At 41.5% G+C, this 19,867-nt stretch overlaps 1 protein-coding gene across 5 annotated transcripts in view; it reads right to left on the reverse strand.

The window, feature by feature from the left end:
* Positions 1-19,867, reverse strand: part of Tmlhe (trimethyllysine hydroxylase, epsilon) — a 164,654-nt gene that overhangs the window by 82,270 nt on the left and 62,517 nt on the right. For 3 of the 5 annotated variants that reach the window (XM_052171126.1, XM_052171127.1, XM_052171125.1), the window contains one exon: positions 3,999-4,180. The exons of the other annotated variants lie outside the window; for them this stretch is intronic. In XM_052171126.1, the coding sequence (XP_052027086.1) occupies positions 3,999-4,179 (181 nt within the window). In that variant the 5' untranslated portion in view covers position 4,180. The remainder of the gene's footprint in view (positions 1-3,998; positions 4,181-19,867) is intronic. 5 annotated transcript variants of the gene reach the window in all.

Consider the following 19,867-nt stretch of genomic DNA (forward strand, 5'->3'; position numbering starts at 1 on the left):
ACAGACTGTCCCACCTAGGAATCCACCCCCATATACAGTTACCAAACCCAGACACTATTGTGGATGCCAACAAGTACTTGCTGACAGGAGCCTGATATAGCTGTCTCCTGAGAGGCTCTGCCAGAGCCTGACAAATACAGAGGTGGGTGCTCTCAGCCAACCATTGGACTGAGCACAGGGTCCCCAATGGTAAAGTTAGAAAAAGGACCCAAGGAGCTGAAGGGGTTTGTAACCCCATAGGAAGAACAACAATATCAACCAACCAGTACACCCACAGCTCCCAGGGACTAAACCACTAACCAGAGAGTACACATGGTGGGACCCATGGCTCAAACCACAGATGATGGCCTTGTTTGGCATCATTGGGGGAAGAGGCCCCTGGACCTGTGAAGGCTCATTGCCCTAGTGTAGAGGAGTGCCAGGACAGGGACATGGGAGTGGATGGGTTGGTGAGCAAGGGGAGGGGGATGGGATAATAGGGGGGTTGGGGAGGAGAAATGAGGTAAGGGGATAACATTTGAAATGTAAATAAAGAAAATATCTAATGAAAACTAAAAATTTTAAAAAGCCAAAACTATACAATGAAGAAAAAGAAAGCATCTTCTACAAATGATGCTGGTCTAACTGGATGTCTACATGTACAAGAATGAAAACAGATCCATATTTATCAATCTTCATAAATCTCAGGTCCAACTGGATCAAGGACTTCAATATAAAACTGGATATAATATATTTCATAGAAGAGAAAGTTAAATACCCTTGAATACATTGGTACAATTTCCTAAACAGAACACCAATGGCTCAGGCTCTACAATCAATAATTGGGACCCCATAAAACTGAAAAGCTTCTATAAGGCAAAGAACACTGTCAATAGGACAAAACAACAGCCTACAGATTGGGAAAGGATCTTCACAAACCCTACATCTGACAGAGGACTAATATTAATAAGAACTCAAAAAATTAGACACCAACAACCCAATGAACCCAATTGAAAAATGGGTTACAGAGCTAAACAGAATTCTCAACAGAGAAGTCTCGAATGGCCGAGAAGCACTTAAAGAAATGTTCAAAGTCCTTCGTCCTCAGGGAAATGCAAATCAAAACAATTCTGACATTCCATCTTACACCCATCAGAATGGCTAAGATCAAAAACTAAAGAGATGGTACATGCTGGCGAGGATATGGAGCAAGGGGAATACTCCTTCATTGCTCCTGCGAGTGCAAACTTATACAACCAATTTAGAAGTCAATTTGGTGGTTTTCTCAGAAAACTTGAAATAATTCTACCTCAAGACCCTGCTATACCACTCATGGGCATATACCCAAAAGATGTTCCACCATACCACAAGGACACTTCCTCAACTATGTTAACAGCAGCCTTATTGATAATAGCCAGAAACTGGAAACAACCTAGATGTCCCTCAACTGAAGAATGGATAAAGAAAATGTGGTTCATTTACACAATAGAATACTATTCAGCTATAAAAAAAAATCATGAATTTTGCTGGTAAATGGATGGAGCATGAGAATATCATCCTAAGTAAGATAGCCCATTCCCAAAAGGACATGCATGGTATGTACTGACTTATGAGTGGATATTAGCTATAAAATAGGATACCCATACTATATCCCACAGGTCTAAAGAAGCTAAACAAAGAAAGTAGGCCCAAGAGAGGATGCCTGAATCTCACTTAGAAAGGGGAATAAAACAGTCATAAGAGGCAGATGGGGGAAGGGAACTGGGCGAGGAGAGAGAGAATGGGGGTGGGGAAGTGAGGGACATCTCCTGGGCAAGAGAGAACTGAGATATGGGAGGAACCCAAGAATCAATGGGGTATCCTCAGCATGGGTATCCCAGCAACAACACTGGGGATATGGACCCTGAAGAGGTCACCACCTGCAGCAGGCAGAAACCCCAGTGGAGCAAAATGGACAGCAACCCACCCACAAAATTTTTGACCCCAAATATATCCTGTCTACAAGAAATGCAGGCACAGGGATGGAACAGAGACTGGGCGAATGGCCAACCAATAATCAGCTCAACTTGAGACCCATCCCATGAGCAAGCACCAATCCCTGACACTATGAATGATACTCTCTTATGTTTGCAGACAGGAGTCTAGCATGGCTGTCTTATGAGAGGCTCCACCCAGAAGCTGACTCAAACAGATGTAGATACCCATAGCCAAACAGTAGATGGGGCTTGGGGACTTCTATGGAAGAATAGGAGAAAGGATTGCAGGACCAAGAGGAGATAGGAACTCTATAGGAAGACCAACAGAGTCAAATAATTTGGTCCCTTGGGGTTCTCAGAGTCTGAACTACCAACTAAAGAACATGCATGGGCTCTCTGCACATAGGTACCAGATGTGCAGCTTGGTCTTCATGTGGGTCCTGAACAACTGGAGTAGGGGCTGTCCCAAAAAGCTCTTGCCTGTATGTGGGACATGTTCTTGCTGGGCTGCCTTGTCTGGCCTCAGTGGGAAAGTAAGTGCCTAGCCCTGCAGAGTCTTGAAGTGCCAAGGTGAAGGGATACTTAGGGGGTCCCCACCTGCTCAAAGGAGAAGGGGAAGGGGGAAGAGGGAAAGGATCATGAGAGGGGTGACTGGAGGGGTCATCAAGTGGGATGTAAAATGAATAAGCAAAAAATTAATTTAAATTTTTTTAAAAAAATTAACTGTAAAAAAATCAAGAAAATGTTTCCTTTTATATTACCTCTCAAAAGAAAATAAAATACTTAGAAATAAGAGAAGAAGGTTTATGGGACATATGGGGGAGGGGGGATCCGGGAAAGGGGAAATCATTTGGAATGTAAACAAAGAATATAGAAAATAAAAATATTAAAAAAAGAAATAAATAAATTTAACCAACAATGTAGCATCTGTGTATTTAAAACTATAAAGCATTGATGAAAGAAACTTGATAAAACAGAATAAATATATCATTAGAGAATCTACAGTCATTGCACATATAATTAAGCTTAAAAAGTTATGATTGCTATCTCTATATGGAGAAGCTGACTTCAAAACAGTGTAGATGGTTATGTGAAGATGGAAGCTAGCATAGAAGTGACACAAGGACACAAAGAAAGAAATAAGCCAAGAAATGCTGGCAACTAAGAGAGTATTAAGATGAGTCACCAAAGTAAAGTATACAATTATAAGGACATGCTACATTTCGCAAAACATGCTTTTCCCTAGAGGCATAAGAATAACAAAGGCTGTAGGAAACTCATTCCTAACCAGTATACTTGGAGGGGCAAGAAAGCAAATTCCAAGAATAAACTGCATGTTTTTGAAGAAACTGAGGTTATCTTGTATTCTTGGAGTTATCTCACAAGCACTCAAAATCAACACTTTGAAATTCCTCCAGGAGCCTTAGGAATCAATACAAGGGGTAAAGCTATGTCTACCCTTTACTTGTAACACTTCATAAGATTGCAATAGGCCTGGTCTATACTCTTTAAACACTTTTCTGTGGATACTGAGGCTTTCTTTTCTTTTCTTTTTCCTTTCCTCCTCCTCCTCCTCCTCCTCCTCCTCCTCCTCCTCCTCCTCCTCCTCCTCCTCCTCCTTCTTCTTTCTTCCTCCTCCTCCTCCTCCTCCTCCTCCTCCTCCTCCTCCTCCTCCTCCTCCTTCTTCTTCTTTCTTCCTCCTCCTCCTCCTCCTCCTCCTTCCCCTCCTTCTCCTCCTCCTTCTGCTTTTTTTTTTTGGATGATTCAGGGTAAGGAGTTTAAATGGAGCACTGTAGTTGGAATTTTAATGTTTCCTGGTACTTTGTCATTCTTGTGAGTTCTACAATAGTCTTGGAAATAAGTCTCCAGATACCATGCCAACTCTACTGAAAAATGATCAGACTATACAAAATTTTTTGTTGTACAGCAAAATGAACATATTTAATGCCACTGAGTTATATATTTAAATGGTTGATAGGGTATATTTTATGTCATCTATTTTTACCGTAATCAAAAAACAATATTTCCTCACACATCTCTTACCCAAATGATCTTCATGTTGGTGCCAAGTACAATTCACAGACTTGGAAGCTGTATGGCACCAACTGATGGATAATGAAAATAAACTTTTAAAGTTGGATAGATGAAGACCTTGAGCTATGTCTCTTCTCTTCATCAAATTCTGGAGCCTGATTTGTTGATACAACAACTTATGGTACCACATCCTAGAAGACAAGAGAGAGCAGAGTAACAATATAATACATGAGGCCATGGGAATAATTCTACAGCTATAAATATAGTTACAAGTATTGAAAAACAACAGGTTTGCAGGACAGTGGTGTCACATGCCTTTAATCCCAGCACCCGGGAGGCAGAAGCAGGTGAACTTCTGAGTTCGAGGCCAGGCTGGTTTACAGAGTAAGTTCCAGGACAGACAGGACTACACAGAGAAACCCTGTCTTGAAAAAAAAATTTTTTTGAGAGAGCATACACTAGCACCTTGACAGCACATTTGACAGCTCTAGAACAAAAAGAAGCAAATACACCCAAGATGAGTAGGGAGCAGAAAATAATCAAACTCCATGCTGAAACCAACCAAGTAGAAACAAAGAGAACTATACAAAGAATCAACAAGACTAAGAGCTAGTTCTTTGAGAAAATCAACAAGATAGATAAACCCTTAGCCAAACTAACTAGAGGGCCCAGACACAGTATACAAATTAACAAAATCAGGAATGAAAAGGGAAACAACAACTTAAATTGAGGAAATCCAAAACATAATCAGATCCTACTACAAAAGTCAATATTCAACAAAACTAGAAAATCTAGATGAAATGGATAATTTTCTAGACAGATAACAGGTACCAAAGTTAAATCAGGATCAGATAAACCATCTAAACAGTCCCATAACCACTAAGGAAATATAAGTAGTGATTAGAAGTCTCCCAACCAAAAGACACTCAGAAACAGATGGTTTTAGTGCAGAATTCTATCAAACCTTCAAAGAAGACCTAATACGAATACTTCCCAAACGACTCCACATAATAGAAACACAAGGACCACTACCCAATTCTTTCTATGCAGACACAGTTACCCAACAAAGAAAGAAAACTTCAGACCAATTTCCCTTATGAATATCATTGCAAAAATACTCAAAAAATTCTTGCAAACCAAATCCAAGAGCACATTAAAATGATCATGCATCATGATGAAGTAGGGTTCACCTGATAAACAACTTCAGCAAGGTGGCTGGATATAAATTAGCTCAAACAAATCAGTAGCCTTCCTATACTCAAAGGATAAATGGACTGAGAAAGAAATTAGGGGTACAACACCCTTCACAATAGCCACAAACAATATAAAATATCTTGTTGTAACTCTAAACAAACAAGTAAAAGATCTGTATGACAAGAACTTCAAATCTCTGAAAAAAGAAATCGAAGAAGACCTTAGAAGATGGAAAGATCTCCCATGCTCGTGATTGGCAGGATCAATATAGTTAAAATGGCCATCTTGCCAAAAGCAATCTACAGATTCAATGCAATCCCCATCAAAATCCCAACTCAATTCTTCATAGAGTTAGAAAGAGCAATTCTCAAATTCATCTGGAATAACAAAAGAACCAGGATAGTGAAAACTATTCTCAACAATAAAAGAACTTCTGTGGGAATTTACCATCCCTGACCTCAAGCTGTATTATAGAGCAATAGTAATAGAAACATGTATGGTATTGGCACAGAGACAGGCAGGTAGATCAATGGAATAGAACTGAAGACCCAGAAGTGAATCTAAATATCTATGGTTATTTGATATTTGACAAAGAAGCTAAAACCATCCACTGGAAAAAAAGATAGCCTTTTCAACAAAAGATGCTGGGTCAACTAGAGGTCAGCATGCAGAAGAATGTAAATAAATCCATTCTCATCTCCTTGTACAAAGCTGTCCAAGTGGATCAAGGACCTCCACATAAAACTAGATACATTGAATCTATTAGAAAAGAAACTGGGGAAGAGCACAGGGGAAATTTTCCTGAACAGAACACCAATGACTTATGTTCTAAGATCAACAATGGACAAATGCGACCTCATAAAATTGAAAAGATTCTGTAAGGCAAAGGACACTGTCAATAAAACAAAACGGCAACCCACAGATTGGAAAAATATCTTTACCAACCCTACATCTGATAGAGTGCTAATATCCAAAATATAAAAAGAACCGAAGAAGCTAGACTCCACAGAACCAAATAACCGTATGTTAAAAATGGAGTACAGAGCTAAATAGAATTCTCAACTGAGGAGGAGTCTTGAATGGCTAAGAAGCACTTAAAGAAATACTTAGTCATTGGGAAAATGTGAATCAAAATGACCCTGAGATTCTACCTTACACAAATCAGAATGGCTAATATAAAAAATGCAGATGCTGGCAAGAATGTGAAGAAAGAGGAACACTCCTCCATTGCTAGTGGAACTGCAGGCTAGTAAAATCACTTTGGAAATCAATATGGTATTTCCTGACAAAATTGGAAATACTTCTACCTAAAGACCCAGTTATACCACTACTGCACATATACGCAAAAGATGCTCCAATTTTTAAAAAAATTATATTAGATATTTGCTTTATTTACTTTGAAAAGGTATCCCCTTTCCTTGTTTCCCCTCCCCAAACTCCCTATCACATCCCCCCTCCCCCTGCTCACTAACCCACCCACTCCTACTTCCCTGTCCCGGCATTCCCCTACACTGGGGCAATGAGCCTTCACAGGTCCAAGAGCCTCTCCTCTCATTGATGCCCAACAAAGCCATCATCTGCTACATATGTGGCTGGAGTCATGGGTCCCACTATGTGTACTCTTTGGTTGGTGGTTTAGTCCCTGGGAGCTCTGGGGGGTCTGGTTGGTTGATATTGTTATTCTTCCTATTGGGTTACAAACCTCTTTGGCTCCTTGGGTCCTTTCTCTAACTCCACCATTGGGGACCCCACGCTCAGTCCAATGGTTGGCTGAGAGCACCCACCTCTGTATTTGTCAGGCTCTGGTTGAGCCTCTCAGGAGACAGCTATATCAGGCTCTTGTCAGCAAGTACTTGTTGGCATCTACAATAGTGTCTGGGTTTGGTAACTGTATATGGGGTAGATTCCTAGGTGGAGCAGTCTCTAGATGGTCTTTCCTTCAGTCTCTGCTCCACACTTTGTCTCTGTATTTCCTCCCATGGGTATTTTGATCTGCCTTCTAAGAAGGGCCAAAGTATCCACACTTTGGTCTACCTTCTTCTTGAGCTTCATATAGTCTGTGAATTGTGTTTTGGGTATTCTAAGCTTCTGGGCTAATATCCACTTATCGGTGAATACATACCATGTGTGTTCTTTTGTGATTGGGTTACCTCACTCAGGATGAAATTTTCTAGTTCCATCCATTTGCCTAAGAATTTCATGAATTCATTGTTTTTGATAGCTGAGGGGTAACTCATTGTGTAAATATACCACATTTTCTGTATCCATTTCTCTGTTGAGGGACATCTGGGTTTTTTCCAGCTTCTAGTTATTATAAATAAAGCTGCCTGGTAGACTCAGGACCATCACCCACTAAAACACCCCTGCCCTCTGAATGCCACACCCCTTCCACTTCTTCAGCCCCTTCTGCCAGATTCTTCTGGCTGAGGCCGACTTCCAGCTAGTCTGTTCCCTTGAAGACACAATATCCTGACACATTCCAGAGGGCCCACTGCATTTAGAGAAGTTGGTGAGAACCCCCTCACCCCCCTCTGAAGTCCCAGAGCTGCTATTGGCAGCCCAGTGGACTCAGAACCCATCACCCACCAAAATCCCAGCCCTCTGAATACCACTTCCTTTCCACCTCTTCCACCCCTCCCGCCCCTTTCTCTTGATCCTTCCTGCTGCAGGGGAGACTCCTAGCTAGTCTGCTCCCCTGAATACACAATACCCTCACCCATCCCAGAGGACTCACCACACTTAAAGCAATTGAGGGCCTGCTGCATTCAGAGCAGTTGAGGACCAGCTGCACCCAGAACAGTTGATGACCTGCTGCACTCCAAACAGTTGAGGACCCTCAGCACCCAGAGCAGTTAAGGATCCACTGCACTCAGAGTAGTTGAGGATCAGCTATAGAGAAGTTGGAAAATAGCTTGACTGCTCTACTGAAGATCCAACACTCTGAAGGCCTCCCGGAAGATCTACTGCAGCCAAGGCAGCTTCACTGCCCCTGTGAAGCTAGTTGGGAGGCTCCACAAGTGGTCCACTACAGCCAAGGCTGCAGGCCTACCCAGAGACCTGAAGTAACCCAGAGACAAAAGAGGCAGTCTCCAGATAGTCACCCAGACCAACAAATACAAGGGATATCCAGATGGTGAAAGGCAAGCAAAAGACCGTAAGCGACAGAAACCAAAATACAGGGGCAACACCATAACCCAGTTCTCACACAACAGCAAAAACCTGAAAATCAGGAACCTGTCCTAGCATCCTATCTAATGAAGATAATATGCTCCTTTAAGGAGAATATCAATAACTCACTAAAAGAAATATAGGAAAACACAGGGAAACAAGTGAGGGAATTGAATAAAGTGATCCAAGACCTAAAAGTGTAAGTAGAAACAATAAAGAAGGCACAAATGGAGGCAAACTTGGAAATAGAAAAACTAGGCATGAGTTCAGAAACTACAGATGTAAGTATCACCAACAGAATACAAGAGATAGAAGAAAGAATCTCAGGTGTAGAAGATACCATAGAAGAGAATTTAAAACATAAAAATCTCCTTACCCAAAACATCCAGGAAATTCAGGACACAATGAAAAGATCAAATCTAAGAATAATCAGTATAGAGAAGAACCAAGCTACCTAGCTCAAAGGGACCAAAAAGGTCTTCAACAAAATCATAGAAGAAAACTTCCCCAACGTAAAGAATGAGATGGACATAAAGGTACAAGAAGCCTGTAGAACACCAAATAAATGGGACCAGAAAAGAAAATCCTCTTGTCATATAATAATCAAAACACTAAATGCACAGAACAAAGAAAGAATATTAAAAGCTGCAAGGGAAAGGGGTCAAGTAACATACAATGGTAGACAATATCAAAATTACACCAGACTTCTCAGCGGAGACTATGAAAGCCAGAAGACCCTGGTCAGAAGTCATACAGACCCTAAGAGGACACAAATGCCAGCCCAGGCTAGTATACCCAGCAGAACTCTCAAGCACCATAGATGGAGAAACCAAAATATTGCAGGACAAAATAAAATTCAAAAAGTATCTATCTACCAATTCAGCCCTACAGAGGATCATGGAAGGAAAACTCCAACACAAGGAAGGTACCTATACAAAGGAAAGGATAAGATATTAAGGATCTTACAACAAAGCCAAAAGGAGAGGACCACAAGCACAAAAGGCCACCTATAAAAACAAACATATCAGGAACCAACAGTCACCGCTAATATCTCTGAATATTTATGGACTCAACTCACCTGTAAAAAGAAATAAGCAAACAGACTGGATATGCAAACAAGATCCAGCATATTTCTATATACAAGAATCACACCTCAATAGCAAAGACAGACACTATCTCAGAGTAAAGGGATGGAAAAAGGTCTTCCAAGCAAATGGTCCCAGGAAACAAGCAGGAGTTGCCATCTTTTTTTATTTATTTTTTATTGAAAAAGGAAAAACAATTTATGATAAAATTTAAGATTTACATGGAAAATATTTCTGACAAAATTGAAAAAATATAAAGAAAAACACGTTAAAATTGACAATTTTCACAGAAAATTAAAGAAAATGGTAGACATAAAAACATTGCTAAATTAATTGAAAAAGGAGTTGTCATCTTAATAGCCAAGAAAACAGACTTTCAACCAAAAGATATCAATCATGATGAAGGTCACTTCATATTTATCAAGATGATCTCTCAATTCTGAACATCTATGCCCCAAATGGAAGAGCACCCACATTTATAAAAGAAACTTTACTAAAGCTCAAAACACACACTGAATATCACAAAATAATAGTGGGATACTTCAACACCCCACTCTCACCATTGGACAGGTCATTGAAACAGAAACTAAACAGAGACACAGAAAAACTAAGAGAGATTATTAACCAAATGGATTTCACAGATACTTACAGAACATTTCACCCTAAAACAAAAGAATACACCTTCTCAGCACCTCATGGTACCTTCTACAAAATTTACAACCCTTGACCATTACAAGAAGATTAAAATAATCCTATGCATCCTATCAGATCACCATGGGCTAAGGCTGGTCTTCAAGAACAGCAAAAACTACAGATAGCCCACATAGATATGGAAATTGAACAACTCTTTACTCAATGATAACTTGGTCAGGGAAGAAATAAAGGAAGAAATTAAAGACTTCCTCAAATTTAATGAAAGTATTGACACATCCAACCCAAACTTAAGGGACACAATGAACATAGTGCTAAGAGGAAAGTTCATAGCACTTAGTGCCCAGTTAAATAAACTGGAGAGATCTTACACTAACAACTTCACAGAAAACCTGAAAGTTCTAGAACAAAAAGAAGCAAACTCACCCAAGAGGAGTAGAAGGCAGGAAATAGTCAAAATCAGGGCCGAAATCAACCAAATCAAAACAAAAAAAAACATTACAAAGAATCAATGAAACTAGAAGCTGGTTCTTTGAGAGAATCAACAAGCTAGATAAACCCCAAGCCAAAGTAATTAAGGGTCCAAGAGGCAGTATCCAAATTAAAAAAAAAAAAATCAGAAACAAAAAGGGAAACATAACAAAAACGGAGGAAATTAAAAAAAAAATCATCAGATCCCACTATAAAAGCCTATACTCAACAACACTGGAAAGTCTAGATGAAATGGATGGTTTTCTAGATAGATACCACATACCAATGTTAAATCAAGAACAGGTAAACTATCTAAACAGGTCCATGTCACACAAGGAAAAGGAAATAGAAGCAGTCATTAAAAGCCTCCCAAACAAACAAACAAACAAACAAAAAAAGCCCAGGGCCAGATGGGTTTAGTGCAGAATTCTACCAGACCTTCAAAGAAGACCAGATACCCACATGGTAGGAAAAAATCAACTCTTACACACTGTCTTCTAAAAACTGACACACACAGACACAGACACAGACACAGACACAGACACAGACACAGACACAGACACAGACACAGACACAGACAGACAGACAGACAGACAGACATACACACACACAGAGAGAGAGTGAGAGAGGCAGACAGACACAGAGAGAGACACATAGATAGACGGACACAGACACAGAAACAGAGGGAGAAATAATGTGAAATTAAAATTCAAAAAGAAAGACACACAGGACACACAATACATTGGTTAAGAAGATATTTGAATTAGGTCACCTAATTTAGAAATTTACCAAACTCCAGAACCCACATGGTAGGAAAGAATCAACTCTTACACACTGTCTTCTAAACACTGACACTCACACACAGACACAGACACAGACACAGACACAGACACAGGCACAGGCACAGGCACAGGCACAGGCACAGGCACAGGCACAGGCAAAGGCACAGACACAGACAGACAGACAGACAGACACACACACACACACACACACACACACAGAGTGAGAGAGAGAGGCAGAGAGACATAGAGACACATAGAGAGATGGACACAGACACAGAGACAGGGAGTTCCTCAAACTATCCATAAAATAGAAAGAGAAGGAACAATACATAACACGTTCTATGAAGCCACAATTATTTTGATACCTAAACCACACAAGGACCCAACCAAAAAAAGAGAACTTCACACTAATCGAGCTTATGAATAGTGAAGAAAAAAATACTCAATGAATTCTTGCAAACCAAATCCAAGAACACATCAAAACCATGATTCACCACAATCAAGTAGGCTTCATCCCAGGGATGCAAGGTTGTTTCAATATACAAAAAGCAAGTAATGTAATCACCATATAAACAAACTCAAAGAAAAAAATTACATGATCATCTCCTTAAATGCAGAAAATGCATTTGACAAAATACAACACTTCATGTTTAAACTATTGGAGAGGTCAGGAATATGAAAGCAACTTCTTTGCAAACCAATAGCCAATATCAAGGCGACATACTTGCAGCACAGGGAGAGAATCCCCGCGGCCATATTCACTGCTGGCCGGGGCAGAAGAGCTTCACTAGGTACTGTATCACCCCGAGCTTTAGATCTCTGGGGGTGCAAACCGCCAGGGGTCTACCTGCACTCAGGAACTGAGCACATAGGTGGTTCATCTGCCAGTCCGCTGGGCCTGGGGCCTGTGTCCTGCCTGGAGACCAGCAGAGGGAGAGAATCCCTGCGGCCATATTCGCTGCCTGCTGGAGCAGAAGAGCTTCACTAGGTACTGTATCACCCCGAGCTTTAGATCTCTGGGGGTGCAAATGGCCAGAGGTCTACCTGCCCAGGACCTAAGCACACAGGTGGTTCATCTCCCAGCTGGTAGGTCATGGGGCCTGTATCCTTCCTGGAGAACAGCAGAGGGAGCAACTCCTGTGGCCATCTTTATGGCCTGCCAAGTCAGAAAAACATCACTAGGTACTGTATTATCCTGAGCTTAAGATCTCTTGGGGTACAAATCTCCAGGGGTCTGCCTGCACTCAGGATCTGAGAACATAGGTGGTTTATCTGCAAGCCAGTCGGTCATGGAGCCTGTATCCTACATGAGAATCAACAGAGAGAATGACCCCCCACTCACCATCTTTGCTCCATAACAGAGCAGTCTGAGAACACCTGGTTCACCTTGACAACCCAAGTATAACATTTCTTGAGGCAAGTCTGAGCAGAGCTCCAAAGGCACAAAAGAGGAAGGCATCATATCAGTAATCTGTGCCAGAGGAAACCCAGTCATCCAGTGTCGCGGAAATAGCCCTAAAGGTCCACAATAGGTTGTGGCACCAGCCAGTGGCAATAAGACCATCTAACACCAGTGAGAACTAGATGGCTAAAGACAAGCATAGGAATGTTGCTAACAGAAACCAAGGCATTATGGCAGCATCTGAACCCAATTCTCCAACAATAGCAAGTCCTGGATACCCCAACACACCAGAAAAATAAGAGTTGGATTTAAAAGCACTGGTAAGGATGCTGTTAGAGGAACACATGAAGGACATAAATAAATCTCTTTAAAAAATTCAGGAGAAAAATGATCAAAAGCTAGAAGCCCTTACAAGGGAAACACAATAATCACTTAAAGAAATTCAGGAAAATATGGGTCAGAAGTTTGTAGCCAATAAGGAGGAAATGCAAAAAATCATTTTAAAAAATACAGGAGGAGTTCTGGAAATCGGCTGGGAGCAGCAGCAGCAGCAGCAGCAGCAGCGGCGGCGGCGGCTGGTCCAGAGGAAGGGCCATCAGCAGTAGAACCAAGCGGACAGGGTCCAGGCAGACCAGGCGCCCACGACCACTGGCCATCGCTGGCCAGCCAGGCTGTAAGCAGCAGCAGATTTACGGTGCCTTTCACCACACAGAAGCCACATCAGAACTCTGCCTCCCGCCAGTCAGTTACGAGGGCACAATATTGGTTCTCGGTCGCCAGAGAAATCAGACTGAGGTACGCAAATATAACCCGAGACCAACATCGCGGGGGTCTAAGCCCGACGGGCGTTGGCCTGCACCCAGGCCCTGGGCTGATCGGGGGGGGGGGGGGGGGCACCGGGGTGCAAACCCGGCCAGGAGGTTTTTATCCTCCTGGGCCAGCGCGCGCACCACCGCCATTTTGCCTAAGGGAAGCCAGGGAGACCTAGCAGGCAAAACCAAACTGGCTAACAGGCATAGCCCGAGGCGGACATAGCAGGGGTCTCAGACGGTCAGGCCCTGGACTGCCCCCAGGCCCTGGGCTGCTCGGTGGGCCATCTGTGTGCCGACCTGGCCAGGAGGTTGTTTATCCTGGCCGTTTGCGCACCACCGCCATTTTGCCTACGGGAAGCCAGAGAGACCTAGCAGGCAAAACCAAACCGGCTAACAGGCATAGCCCGAGGCGGACATAGCAGGGGTCTCAGACGGTCAGGCCCTGGACTGCCCCCAGGCCCTGGGCTGCTCGTTGGGCCATCTGTGTGCTGACCCAGCCAGGAGGTTGTTAGCCCAGCAGACTCTCCCAGCACTCTCAGGGAACTCGCGCAGGCCACCATCCTAGCCACCTGACACACCCAATTAACACCCACAGCTGAGGGGAACTTTGCTCCGACATTGGCCTGCCAGGCTTTTGCCTAGACTCAGGGCCTGAGCAGCTAGGCTAGCCTTGTGTGCACCAACCCGGTTGGGAGTTCTGCTGCCCAGCAGAGAGATCAGCACGCAGAAAAGGTCCCTGCAGCATACAGCCTCAGCACTCCCTGAAGGAGCAAACGGGCACCTCCTGGCTCACAGACACAATCTGGGGCAAAGAACACTAGGGCTGCAAGGGCACCCAAGAGGAGGAAAGCACATCAGCAATCAGCAACAGGGGAAACCCTGCCCTCCAGTGTTGCAGAAATAGCCCTAGAGCCTCTCAGGAGGCTGAAACACCAGCCGGAGTCAAGACCAATTAGCTCCAGAGAACAAGATGGCAAAGGGCAAACGCAGGAACGCTACTAACAGAAATCTAGGCAATATGGCAGCATCTGAACCAAACTCTCCAACATCAGCAAGTCCTGGTTATGCCAACACACCAGAGAAACAAGATTTGGATTTAAAATCACTGTTCATGATGCTGCTAGAAGAACACAAAAAGGACGTGAATGAATCTCTTAAAGCAATACAGGGGAACATGAGTAAGCTAGAAACCCGTTTAATGGAAACACAAAAAACACTTAAAGAAATGCAGGAGAATAATGCCCAAGAGATAAAAGTCAATAAAGAAGAAAGGCAAAAAAAACTTAAAGAAATGCAGGAGAACTTGAGTCAACATGCAGAAGTCATGAAAGAGGAAACACAAATATCTCTTAAAGAAATACAGGAAAACACAGACAAACAAATGATGGAACTGAGCAAAACCATCCTGGACCTAAAAACAGAAGTAGAAACAACTAAGAAATCACAAAGGGAGACAACTTTGGAGATAGAAAACCTTGAGAAGAAATCAGGGGCCATAGATGCAAATATAAACAACAGAATACAAGAGATGGAAGAAAGAATCTCAGATGCCGAAGATACCATAGAAACCATTGACTCAACTGTCAAAGAAAATGCAAAATGCAAAAAGCTTGTATCCCAGAACATCCAGGAAATCCAGGATACAATGAGAAGACCAAACCAAAGGATTATAGGTATAGATGAGAGTGAAGATTTACAACAGAAGGGGCCAGCAAATATCTTCAACAAAATTATGGAAGAAAACTTTCCTAACTTAAAGAGAGAGATGCCTATGAATATACAAGTAGCCTACAGAACTCCAAACAGACTGGACCTGAGCAGAAATACCTCTCGTCACATAATAATCAAAACCCCAAATGCACTAAACAAAGAAAGAATATTGAAGGCAGTAAGAGAGAAAGGCCAAGTAACATATAAAGGAAGACCTATCAGAATCACACCAGACTTCCAGACCATGAAAGCTAGAAGATCCTGGGCAGATCTCATGCAGACTCTAAGAGAACACAAATGTCAGCCAAGACTACTATACCCAGCAAAACTCTCATTGACCATAGATGGAGAAACCAAGATATTCCATGACAAAACCAAATTTGCACAATATCTTTCCACAAACCCAGCTCTGCAAAGAATAATAGGAGGAAAACTCCAATACAAGGAGGGAAACTACACCCTGGAAAAAGCAAGATAGTTACCTTCCTTCATCAAACCCAAAAGAAGATAACCACTCAAATATAAAAAGAACATCAAAAATGACAGGAAGTAATAATCACTATTCCCTAATATCTCTTAACATCAATGGTCTCAATTCCCCAATAAAAAGACATAGACTAACAGACTGGATAAGGAAACAGGACCCTACAATTTGCTGTATACAGGAGACACACTTCAGTGTCAAAGATAAAAACTACCTTAGAGTAAAAGGCTGGAAGACAATCTTACAAGCCAATGGTCACAGGAAACGAGCAGGAGTAGCCATTCTAATATCAGATAAAATTGACTTTCAACCTAAAGTCATCAAAAGAGACACAGAAGGACATTTCTTGCTGGTCAAAGGAAAAATCCACCAAGAAGAACTTTCAATTCTGAACATCTATGCACCAAATGCAAGGGCACCCTCATTCGTAAAAGAAACTTTACTAAAGCTCAAAGCACACATTGCACCTAACACAATAATTGTGGGGGACTTCAACACTCCACTTTCCTCAATGGACCGATCGGGAAAACAGAAACTAAACAGGGACACAGTAAAACTAATTGAAGCTTTGGACCAATTGGATTTGACTGATATTTATAGAACATTTCACCCTAAAGCAAAAGAATATACCTTTTTCTCAGCACCTCATGGTACCTTCTCCAAAATCGACCATATAATTGGTCACAAGACAGACCTCAACAAATATAAGAAGATCGAACTAATCCCATGCCTCCTATCTGATCACTATGGAGTAAAAGTGATCTTCAATAGCAACAAAAACAACAGAAAACCCACATACACGTGGAAACTGAACAATATTCTACTCAATGATACCTTGGTCAAGGAAGAAATAAAGAAAGAAATTAAAGACTTTTTAGAACACAATGAAAATGAAAACACAACATACCCAAACCTATGGGACACAATGAAAGCAGTGCTAAGAGGAAAACTCATAGCCCTGAGTGCCTCCCATGCTCATGGATTGGTAGAATCAATATAGTTAAAATGACCATTTTGCCAAAAGCAATATACAGATTCAATGCAATACCCATCAAAATCCCAACTCAATTCTTCACTGAGTTAGAAAGAGCAATTATCAAATTCATCTGGAACAACAAAAAACCCAGGATAGCTAAAACTATTCTCAGCAACAAAAGAAAATCTGGGGGAATCAGTATCCCTGACCTCAAGCAATACTACAGAGCAATAGTGTTAAAAACTGCATGGTATTGGTACAGTGACAGGCAGGAGGATCAATGGAACAGGATTGAAGATCCAGAAATGAACCCACACACCTATGGCCACTTGATCCTCGACAAAGAGGCTAAAAACATCCAATGGAAAAAAGATAGCCTTTTCAACAAATGGTGCTGGTTCAACTGGAGGTCAGCATGCAGAAGAATGCGAATTGATCCATTCTTGTCTCCTTGTACTAAGCTCAAATCCAAATGGATCAAGGACCTCCACATAAAGCCAGACACTCTGAAGCTAATAGAAAAGAAACTGGGGAAGACCCTTGAGGACATCGGTACAGGGAGAAAGTTTCTGAACAGAACACCAATAGCGTATGCTCTAAGAGCAAGAATTGACAAATGGGACCTCATAAAATTACAAAGTTTCTGTAAGGCAAAGGACACCATCAAGAGGACAAATCGGCAACCAATACATTGGGAAAAGATCTTCACCAATACTACATCAGATAGAGGGCTAATATCCAATATATATAAAGAACTCAAGAAGTTAGACTCCAGAAAACCAAACAACCCTATTAAAAAATGGGGTACAGAGTTAAACAAAGAATTCTCACCTGAAGAACTTCAGATGGCGGAGAAGCATCTTAAAAAATGCTCAACTTCATTAGTCATTAGGGAAATGCAAATCAAAACAACCCTGAGATTTCATCTTACACCAGTCAGAATGGCTAAGATTAAAAATTCAGGAGACAGCAGGTGTTGGAGAGGGTGTGGAGAAAGAGGAACACTCCTCCACTGCTGGTGGGGTTGCAAATTGGTACAACCACTCTGGAAAGCAATCTGGCGGTTCCTCCGAAAACTGGGCACCTCACTTCCAGAAGATCCTGCTATACCACTCCTGGGCATATACCCAGAGAATTCCCCACCATGTAATAAGGATACATGCTCTACTATGTTCATAGCAGCCCTATTTATAATTGCCAGATGCTGGAAAGAACCCAGGTATCCCTCAACAGAAGAGTGGATGCAAAAAATGTGGTATATCTACACAATGGAGTACTATTCAGCCATTAGAAACAATGAATTCATGAAATTCTTAGGCAAATGGATGGAGCTAGAGAACATCATACTAAGTGAGGTAACCCAGACTCAAAAGGTGAATCATGGTATGCACTCACTAATAAGTGGATATTAACCTAGAAAACTGGAATACCCAAAACATAATCCACACATCAAATGAGATACAAGAAGAAAGGAGGAGTGGCCCCTGGTTCTGGAAAGACTCAGTGAAGCAGTATTCGAGAAAACCAGAACGGGGAAGTGGGAAGGGGTGGGTGGGAGGACAGGGGAAGAGAAGGGGGCTTACGGGACTTTCGGGGAGTGGGGGGCTAGAAAAGGGGAAATCATTTGAAATGTAAATAAATTATATCGAATAAAAAAAATTAAAAAAAAATACAGGAGAACTTTGAACAGGCAGAAGTCATGAAAGAGGAAACACAAAAATCTCTCAAAGAATTAGAGGAAAACACAAACAAGCAAATGACGGAACTGAGCAAAAACTTCCAGGATCTGAAAACAGAAGTAGAAACAACTAAGAAAGCACAAAGGGAGGCAACTTTGGAGATAGAAAACCTTGGGAAGAAATCAGGGACCATAGATGCAAATATCAACAACAGAATACAAGAGATAGAAGAAAGAATCTCAGATGCCGAAGATACCATAGAAACCATGGATTCAACAGTCAAAGAAAATGAAAATGCAAAAAGCTTGTAACCCAGAACATCCAGGAAATCCAGGACACAATGAGAAAGCCAAATCTAAGGATTATAAGAATTGATGAGAGTGAAGATTTACAACTGAAAGGGCCAGCAAATATCTTCAACAAAATTATGGAAGAAAACTTCCCTAACCTAAAGAGAGAAATGCCCATGAATATACAAGAAACCAACAGAACTCCAAACAGACTGGAGCAGAACAGAACTACCTCCTGTCACATAATAATCAAAACCCCAAATGTACTAAACAAAGAGAGAATACTTAGGGCAGTAAGAAAAAAAGGGCAAGTAACATATAAAGGAAGACCTATCAGAATTACACCAGACTTCTCACCAGAGACCATGAAAGCCAGAAGATCCAGGGTGGAGCTCAGGGAGATTCTAAAAGAACACAAATGCCAGCCAAGACTACTATACGCAGCAAAACTCTCAATCACTATAGATGGAGAAACCAAGATATTCCATGACAATACCAAATTTATACAATATCTTTCCACAAACCCAGCCCTACAAAGGATAATAGAGGGAAAACACCATTACAACAAGGGAAACTATACCCTGGAAAGAGCAGGATATTAAGCTTCTTTCATTAAACCCAAAAGAAGATAACCACACAAGTATAAAATTAACATCAAAAATGATGGGAAGCAATAACCACTACTCCCTAATATCTCTTAATATCAATGGACTCAATTCCCCAATAAAAAGACACAGACTAACAGACTGGTTACATAAACAGGACCCTACATTTTGCTGCATACAGGAAACACACCTCAGTGTCAAAGACAAAAACTACCTTAGCGTAAAAAAGTTAGAAGACAATTCTACAAGCAAATGGTCTCAGGAAACAAGCTGGGGTAGCCATTCTAATATCAGATAAAATTGACTTTCAACCTAATGTCATCAAAAGAGACATGGAAGGTCACTTCTTGCTGGTCAAAGGAAAAGTCCAAAAACAAGAACTCTCAATCCTGAACATCTATACTCCAAATACAAGGGCGCCCTCATTCATAAAAGAAACTTTACTAAAGCTCAAAGCATACATTGCACCTAACACAATAATTGTGGGTGACTTCAACACTCCACTCTCATCAATGGACCAATCAGGAAAACAGGAACTAAACAGGGAGACAGTGAAACTAATTGAAGCT

The sequence above is a fragment of the Apodemus sylvaticus genome, chromosome X, assembly GCF_947179515.1.
Source record: "Apodemus sylvaticus chromosome X, mApoSyl1.1, whole genome shotgun sequence".
NCBI lineage: Eukaryota > Metazoa > Chordata > Mammalia > Rodentia > Muridae > Apodemus > Apodemus sylvaticus.